General features: G+C 33.2%; 1 protein-coding gene across 1 annotated transcript; it reads right to left on the bottom strand.

Moving 5' to 3' along the window:
- Positions 1–2,718: 2,718 nt before the first annotated feature.
- HVA22K (HVA22-like protein K) lies at positions 2,719–6,952 on the bottom strand. The gene is made up of 8 exons (XM_047296865.2): positions 6,786–6,952; positions 6,441–6,499; positions 6,250–6,347; positions 4,488–4,539; positions 4,188–4,251; positions 3,288–3,383; positions 3,139–3,211; positions 2,719–3,057 (listed from the first exon to the last, which is right to left on the bottom strand). Exons 1-8 carry the CDS (start codon positions 6,819–6,821, stop codon positions 2,945–2,947), a joined length of 591 nt encoding a protein of 196 aa, XP_047152821.1. The 5' UTR covers positions 6,822–6,952; the 3' UTR covers positions 2,719–2,944.
- Between the last annotated feature and the right edge of the window lie 2,435 nt (positions 6,953–9,387).

Consider the following 9,387-nt stretch of genomic DNA (forward strand, 5'->3'; position numbering starts at 1 on the left):
AGAAATCTGACGTGGTTCAGAAAATAATAGCCTTAATCTTTTTAATAACTTTATTTTAAGAATTATTTTTAAGTTGGTTTTTTTGCATATATTATTCACGACTCTCATAATTTGACACAAAGAGGAAAAAGGGAAATTATATTCTGTTAAATAATATTTTATTTATATAACTTCTCGTTTAAAAGTAAAAAGAAACATAGAATAAAATTGAGATAAGCACCGTCTAAGAAATTCAGCATATTTGGTTTTAGGAAGACAGGAACTGTAACATGAAAGGTTTGAAAGTAATTAATATTTTGAGAACTGAAATCTAAATTAAACACTGAATAGCAATATAAATACTTCTTACAATATAGAACATAAGACGTAAATTTATAATAGAAAAAATGTATAACTCATGGCGCTTATTTTATAAAGGTAAATGGTTATAAATATAAATTAATTGAAGTTTTACACAAGTAAAAATAAAAGGACCAAATGATCATTTCAATAAATGGAATAACTCTATCTTCTTATACATTTATATTAGGATTAAATATGTATTTAGTCCCTAAACTATTGACCGTTTCTGGTTTTCGTCCCTCTTCCAAAGTAAGGTACAATTTAGTCCTTAATCTTTAAAAAACGTTCGTTTTTTAACGTTTTGAGGACTAAAACGAGGACTAAAAACAAAATTTTGAGGACTAAAACGAACGTTTTTCTAAAGAATGAGGACCAAATTGTACCTTACTTTGGAAGAGAGACGAAAACCAGAAACGACCAATAGTTTAGGGACTAAAAACATATTTAACCCTTTATATTATATCTAGAACTTTTTTTATGTTTAATACGAAATAACAAATGAATTTTTCAATCACTACATAAAAAATTAATTAATGAAAATTTTTATCATATTTCAAGATCAGTTTTAAATATATACTCGTATATTGCATTTTTATTTCTACACATTTATCATTATGTGTTAATAAAAAAAATATTGTATTGTAAAAATCGTGATAAAATGAAGTCATTTAAAAAAAAATACTAGAACTTTGTTACACATGTAATACAAAAATTAAAAAAACACAGTGTTGAACTGTGAGAGTAACTATTTGAATGGTGAAAATTGGGAAATATTAATATCTTACGGATAAAATATGCTATTGAAGCTAACTAAAAATATTGAACTTAGTTTCCACAAGTATAAACAAGGCTTCCTCCTTTTGCTTAGCAGTTATCACTTCCCACTATACTAAGGCTATCCGTTAATTGAACATATTTTGTGGTACATGAAATTTGAAATGTGTTTAATCATGAAACATCAATCTCAAGTAATAATTAAGACGAATTCTCAAATTTGATCACTTTATGGGATTTCTCATTGACAGTTTTTTCTACTTTTTCACAAAATATCATCAACACATTTGAAAGTGGTTCAGAGAGATATTCGGACGGTAGTGACGAGAATACTAACCAAACAGGTTCAATGTTTAGAATCAGTTCTTGTGCTCTCATTTGTTTAAAGTAAATTAATAAATATTACCATCCTTCCTGCAATCTACTTGGTTCCTCATAATTTACACCTACTTTATCTGTTACTTCAATTCTCTCAATGAAAGTAAGCAATTGTGTTATTCGTTCCTGCTTCTTGAAATGTCATGAATTCTACTTAATGGTAGGATTCAGCTACAAAACAAGAAAGGAAGTCCTGTTGATGGATGCTGCAACGAAAACAATGATTGTGTGTGAAGCTTTTAAGGAGCCGATGCACAGAACAATTTTGTCAGTACTATTTCTCAATCGAAAGCATGGTGTGTGAATGTCTGCAAAATTAGAAAAAATCAATCTACTGCCTCGGTGGCTGTTACTCCTCTCCTCCAACCTAAGTGGGCGTGAAGTCGCACGTGGTGTGGAAAGTGGACAAAAGTACTATTTCCAGATTAGTTTTTCCTAAATAATAATGTGTCATCTTCATACTTATTTTAACTGACACCAAAAACATTTGCTTGTATTTATCATAGACAGGTTCATGATTGTGTTGCTGCAAATTTTTATTCCTTTACTTTCTTTACCTGACTGAGCTTTACTTTTCTTTTTTTTCATACCCTTTTTACATTTTTAGGAGGAAAGTGAGCTGAAAACACAGAATAGCAAGGTCAAGACTACGCAAGCATGAGTGTCCCTTAATTGCTTGATATTTGAAGGCTAGAAAGCTACGTTTTTTTCACTATATTCAATGCTCTACAATTTTACATCTGGATGTGTTCGTACGTTTCTTGTTCCAACCAGGCTGAGTGCGCAGAGTCGAAGCTTCAGAATGTCTTGATGCAAATATCATCAAGGTAATTTCCATTTTAGTGGCCGTTCTGGTTTCAGAAACATTACGTTTTATTCTAGGGTTAGAGGTACTATCAGTGATTTTTAAAAATAATTACTTAGGAAAAAAATTATTTTTATAATCTATAACTTTTGTTAATGGTTTTGGTGGCAACATAATGGGCTAACATAGATAACATATTTGATATCGACACTACCTTTTATTCCAAGAAGAATTATTCATGCATATAATATTTATAGGCATATAATCAACCAAAGTTTAGAAATATATTAAAACAATTTAAGATTTAAAATGTAATTTGTCATAAATCAATAGATATAATATATATTTACACGAGCATTACCTGTTAAGGTCATCTGATAGTGTCAAAAGACATTTTTTACAGAATTAATACACAAAAGTTATTGAAAAATCACATAAAAACTTCTATAATAACATTAAAATAATATTATTCTGTTTCTTTAACTCTCTCACTTCTTTATCGTTACACTGAACAGTTTCACTCTATCCTAAACTCGAATAAAAAATTGAAATTTACAAAATTCCTGATATTGACTACCTTCAAAAAGCTAATTAAAAAGTCTAGTCTCTCTTATTACAGCCCATGGGGTTTCCTGGGGGCACTAATCAGTGATTATGGTTTTGGTCAGGTTCAGTATCAGAGGGCACGGCAGGGTCTTCAGCAGAACTATGTTGTTGCGATCTATCAGATTCAGCAGTGCCTCTCAGCAGTTTTTCCGCTGCATTAAATTTGTTGGTCAGTAACCTACATGGGTAATAAGTAGCGGCAATTGCAAAGGGCAGAAACAAAATTGTTTCACCTGATCCGGTAATCTTTACTACCATGCTCTTGACAAGCTTGATCTCTGCATGGTATGAACTGACCAGTTTGATCTGAATGTGTAACAAGTCAAATTCCACCGTCAGATACAGTCGTTCACAAAAGATATTAGACGTGTATTAGACATACCACTTCACAATATGCAAAACCCAACACTTGATCAACTCGGGCTTGATGCCTCGACAAGAAGGGGCGCAGGTGGTTCGCATATAATTGCTTTGCTCCCTGTTTGAACAAAGCAATTTTCAGCAAAATAAAAAAAACGGTATAGAGGCATTAAACAGACAAATTGTCAACCATAAAACATATTATACAAGCCAATAGAGATATAAATAACAATAAACAACTATAAAAATAGGAAGATGGAGGATAAAAAAATTGCTAATAACTTGGAAGGGGAATTCCTCCAAAAAATTACAGTAGACAAATTCCCAATCTATTAAAGAATTTACGACTAAGAATATGGCAAGAGCAAACTGAAAATGTGCTGTCTAAAAATGACATTAGAGCTTCATCTAAATGCGCAACTATAATTTAAAAATTAAAAAAGGTATCAAAAAAATGAACATTGTACATGTAGAAAAATTCACGCCCCCAGCTTACAGGATTAGGTTTACATTTAGATTTAAGAAGTTTCATGTCAAAACTTTTCTTCCCAACTTCAAATGCAATTCAGTAGTTTTATACATTAGTTCTCTCTTTTGCCTACCAAATAAATTGCCCATACAGTTTTTCCCAATTCATACTGCTCCCACTTGCTTCGACAAAACCACACACGCGCATAGCAAAAGAAAATAAAAAAGATTTCAATTATGGCGATTATGCTTATAAAATACTGCAGATTTATTTGAGATATTGAGATACATGACCAAATCATGGTAAAAGTAAAAGGAAATTAAGAAAAATAGGGTGAGAACTAAGAAGGGAAAAATAGCACAAGAGACATAAGACAGGAACACTTAAAAAGGAAAAACAGTTAAAAATGGGTTAAACATCATTATACAGTCAATCTAATTCTATGGAACTCACACTGGTGGGTGGAAGTTGAAGCCAGACAAGAAATGCAAACTTCATGTGATAGTACATGGGACACCTACAAAAATAATTAAAATTACAAGAGATTAAGTTCATTATGAGTCTAACATAACGAATAATCCAGATGCATATAATACTAACAGCCGTAAAGAATAACAAAAAAATGGAGAGAGAATATTATCACAAAAAGGTAGTGTATAACACATTGAGAAGACAATAAAGCTAGAACTCTGAAAATCAAAGGGGGTATACACATCAATCCAATTGATGGATCATGAAGTGATCAAACTATACCACGAAATAAGCTTGTCTGTGAACACTTCAACAAGGCTGAATGAACCATAGGCTGCAAAAAAAAAAAGAGAAAAAAATCACTATAATGTAATATAATTTGCTTTATGTTCATGTAAACTAGATCCAACAAATTGTTTCCTTCCCAAAAGTCACAAGTCAAGTAGAACCACAAGCATATGGAGCAGTCAAGAGGCAATGAATCATTGGAGTTTTGTGCAAAATATACACCATTGGCACGAATTGAGCAAGTTGGGCCATGCAATCCAGTCCAGTGCCGGGAAAAAAGAATCAGCATATCTTGTGCCTAAGCCAAAATTGACTAACTCCTAACCATTGTTCTCCTCTCTTTCATAACTGACAGAAAACCGTTACCCCTTCATTAGCTGTTGTTGCTTCCCTCTCTCATGTGCTTCTTCATTCCAACAGGAAACTATTGCCTCATGTCTTTTCTTTTTCAAGCTGTCACTTCTGTGTGCTAAGTTATTTGGCAGCTATTGTTAGGCTGATGTTTTATTAGGTTCCTTATCAGTGTTACTTTTAATGGAGATGTATGCATATGTACATGTTTAAAAATGGTTTTGCATTATAGTTTAAGCTTACAATTCTTGGTACAATCCAACAATCCTAAACCCCTTCTATTCCAACATTGAAACTCAATTTCAACAGAACTTGGTTAGAACATCAGTAACTTGTCATCAGCTATCACAATAGGATATGCTGCGTTGGCTGTAGGAAGAAGTAATACCTGAGGGTAAGAATCACAGCTCAGTTTTATGACCTAATTTCCCCTTTCTGATATATCAATTACTACATTGGGTAGGACCCCCATATGTAGGAAACTGTTTTAATTGTGACTCAGAATCACAGCTCGGTCTTAGGATCCAATTTTCATCTTCTGATAAATCAATTAGTTCGTTGAGTTGGGTCCATATGTGGTTCCTACGAATCTTCTTCTAATAACTATAGATGCTCAAGAACAAGTGATAGCAAGTCCAACGACAAGCAACACAGTGAAAGGAAAGATGCATAAAAAAAAGGAGATGAGATAAAATTCTATTAATCTCTATTTCCTTCGTTATCTGTATACTTAATTCTTTAGCTGCCTATCCCTTTGACTTAACAATTTATTATCGCTATATCTAAATTGAATTTTAGTATGTTTTTTGAAAGAAATTGTTGATAGTTAAAAATAATCTTACATCGCAATTTAAATGATTTATTGTAAATCCAAAGATAAATATGTATTCAATGCGATACACATGCTACAACACTAGAAAATCACGAACTCAATCTAACAAATATCAAAAGAAAAGTGATTTTTTTTCTGTCAAGTCCATCTAAACAAAAGTTTTGCAATTTATCCAGCATACATACATTCTATAGGCCCGCTATGTTGGATTTTCAAGAAATTGCTCCACACTTGCTTTATTGTCAAGAAGCAAGAAAAACAAAAATACAAGATAGTAATACTAGAATGCTAATTAGGTGTAGAAACTAGTGAGAGTCCATCATGCTCTATGAATCAAGTAGGAAGTTTTTAACTTTTTTTCTTGTAATTTTTTAAACGACAAACCTCACGAAACCTTTCCAGCCACTGCCAATGCAGTGACCCTGGTAGGTTCTCCCCTAAAAAGAGAAAACTGGATACACCACAACAGTATCAGAGTATAGTTTCTCTTTTTCGTCTATATCTTAGAGTCTAATATACGGGGTTGCTAATAGGAGATCAAAACAGAAAATAAACGGTTAGGCAAATTCGTACCTGCCCAGTAGAAAAGACAGTTCTGTTGAGCATTTTGATCTTTACTTTCTATTGCCTTGAACGTAGAGTAAACAGGCAAAGCAACTCCGACACCGCAACTACAAAATAGGAATATCAACGGCAAAACAAAAAATTTAACCACATACCTCCTTCAAATCATAACTGCTAATAGCAAAATTGAAATATCTCACCATGCTGTTCGAATTACGACGTTGGAACCAAGAGGACAAAGGAGCAAACGGAGTCCAACCTGCACCATATCGTTCACAATCACACATCAATAACCTAATCATGTATGACAAACAAACAAATTCCGCAGAATGATACAGCCAACAATTTTAATAATTAATATATCTCGTAGTTCATTGATACAAGCAATTAGCGAAATCGTGTTTTATTTGCAATGATTAATAGAAAGAGGTAATTGAAACGAAGAATTTGGTGGCAGTTGGAGGCAGAATCAAAACCCTAGAAAAAAAAAATAACAAAAAAGAAGTTGACAAAAATTAATCAGAGAGAAAAAGATCGATGCGAACTTCGCTTGTTAGGTTTGATCCGAGGAGATCCATCATAGTTCCCTAGGCACCATTCCCTTCGCTTCCGACTTGCTAGGTCAATTCGTCCATGCCTTTATACGCTTCAGATTTAATACTAACCGCCTATAAAAAAACAAAAGCATTAACCACCAAAGGAAATCGAAGAGAGGCAGAGGGAACACCTATGATTAAATTTAAGAAAATAGGGTTACATATCTTTCTATTCTATAAATTATTTATAAATTATCCCATGAAAATTTTCTAATTCAAATTTTTATATAATTTGATTTCAAATTTTAAAAATTAATGTATAGTCATTGTTACTTGTTAAATTTGATGTAATATTAGCACATGTATGGTAAGCTTTGATATTTATTCATCTAAACACATGATTATATAATGATTTTCACATCAACAAGTCTTTAATATTATTTAATATCAATAATTAATTTTTTTTTAAAAAAATTAAAAAATGAAAATAAATTAAAGTTTAAGATAAATATAAAATCTAATTTTACATAAAAAATTAAGAGATTAAAATTATATTTGAGTTTTTAAAATTATATATACATATATATATATATATATATATATATATATATATATTTCTTAATTGATATTAAATAATTTTAATTTGATCAACAAAAAGTATTGTACACATTGTATATATATTCTAAATATATAATTTATTTTCAACTAAAAATGTACCTACCGAAATACTCAAATCGAACTATATTTTTTCATTCTAATTCAGTATTTCGAAAGATATTTTTTGAATTTGAAAATATATTCTAAAATAATCAATTTGAAAAATATAAAAAATAAAGACACCTAAAATTTTTGTTATAATTTTAATAAGGCGGAATTTGAGAATTAAAACTTTTTTGAAGGTGCAGGAGAAAAAAAAGGGTGTAGCAAGAAAAAATTTTCATTACCATATAATTAATAAATTTTGGTAAATATTATCATAATAACTATATTATTAATTATTATTATTAGGGTTAAATATGTTTTTCGTCCCTTAAATATCACACGATTTTGGGTTTAGTCGCTACTCGAAACTTTGATTGCTTTTAGTCCTTATACTTTTGAAACTATTACTATTAGTCCTTAAAATTGAAGGACGATAACTTTTGTTTGATGTGGCAAACGGCGAGGTCACGTCTATGCCAGCTTGTCTCTTCACTCTCTGCCACGTTGCTTTTCTTTTTATCTGGGCAATAAGAATCTGACATGTGTCAGTCCCCTTCCACCCCAAATTAGGGTTTGCTAGATTGGGAAAACTTGCCCCTGCACCTGCGCCACGATTTTGCTCTTTTATCTTACGCCGTCATGAGCCAAGAACGCGAGAAGGAAAGGGCTGCTCTCTTGCAGGTGGTGAATGGAGTTTCTGTTGTGTTTTTGGATTTGCAGGTCTGTTGCAAGTGATGACACATCTGGATGACGATGATGATGCGAGGGAGGATGTCGCGGCTTGCAAGGATTTTTTGCGTTGAAGATGCGCATTTTTTGGATTTGTCTGAGTTTCGAATGCCATGGATGCTCGCGTTTTCTGGAATGCCATGGAGCAGGTGTTGACGGCGCAGAACAATGGACTTTGGTGCCCGTCTGCTTTGCCGAAATGGGGATGATAACCCCTTCTTTTAAGCCGCGCTGAATCAAAGAAAGGGGAGACTAGTCCTCATGACTCTGACCGGTTGTCGAGGACGGTGTCGGCGGTGACCATCGTGGTTTGTGGCTCACGGAGGCTGGGCTCTCTCAGGCGGCGATTGGTGGAGGAACGACAGAGCTTCTCTCTCGCGCGCAGAGAAAAGTCAAGGAGGGAGAAATCGACGCCGAGGCCGGCAATGGCCCCAGTGGTGATTGGTGTCGCCGGCGACACCTTGGAGTGAGCGAAAGGTCAGGCACGGCGGCTGGTCCCACAGAGGCTAGGGTGCGTGCGTGTAAGGGGATAGTGCACAAGAAGCGAAGTCGTGATTGCTCTGCCGGAAAAGACGAAACGTGGCAGAGAGTGAAAAGACAAACATAAGACTTGTCACATCAAACAAAAGTTAACGTCTTTCAATTTTAAGGACTAATAATAATAATTTCAAAACTATAAAGACTAAGAGCAATCAAACCTAAAATCGTATGATACTTTGGATGAAAAATATATTTCATCTTTATTATTATTATTTATTCATGATCTTATTATTATATATTAAAATTAGTATTTGTGTTGTATTTATTATTTTGATTCATATTGAAAAATTAAAAAATTTAATGACAAATAAAACTAATAAAACATATGTTTTGTTTCAGTGTACATTTTCCCGTGTGTCTTTGTTGCTCTTGGCTGTCTGGGTTGCTTGCTGGTTGTTTGGGACGCGTGCTTTTCTCCCATCATTGTTGTTCATACTCGCCAAAGGAGGGGGAGGTACCTACAAAGATACTCCGACGCTCAAGTCAGATGTGAATTATGGAGCCTCAGCTCTCAAGAGACTGATCATGATACTGTCTAGGGTTTCTAGAGCATAAAAAGAACGTACCTGGACTTTGGTCCTGTCACTGTATTTATAAGCAAAATAAAAATAACCACCTTACCTAAAAATGTGGTTAGTGG

Source organism: Vigna umbellata, chromosome 10 (assembly GCF_029865625.1).
Source record: "Vigna umbellata cultivar VRB3 chromosome 10, Vumbellata_1.0, whole genome shotgun sequence".
NCBI classification, from domain to species: Eukaryota; Viridiplantae; Streptophyta; class Magnoliopsida; order Fabales; family Fabaceae; genus Vigna; species Vigna umbellata.

Coding starts and splice junctions, on each gene's coding strand:
- HVA22K (XM_047296865.2), bottom strand. CDS start 6,821: ATGATGGATCTCCTCGGATCAAACCTAACAAGCGAA. Junction 6,500..6,785: donor GATCAAACCTAACAAGCGAA/GTTCGCATCGAT, acceptor GATATGGTGCAG/GTTGGACTCCGTTTGCTCCT. Junction 3,212..3,287: donor GTTTTGCATATTGTGAAGTG/GTATGTCTAATA, acceptor TTACACATTCAG/ATCAAACTGGTCAGTTCATA.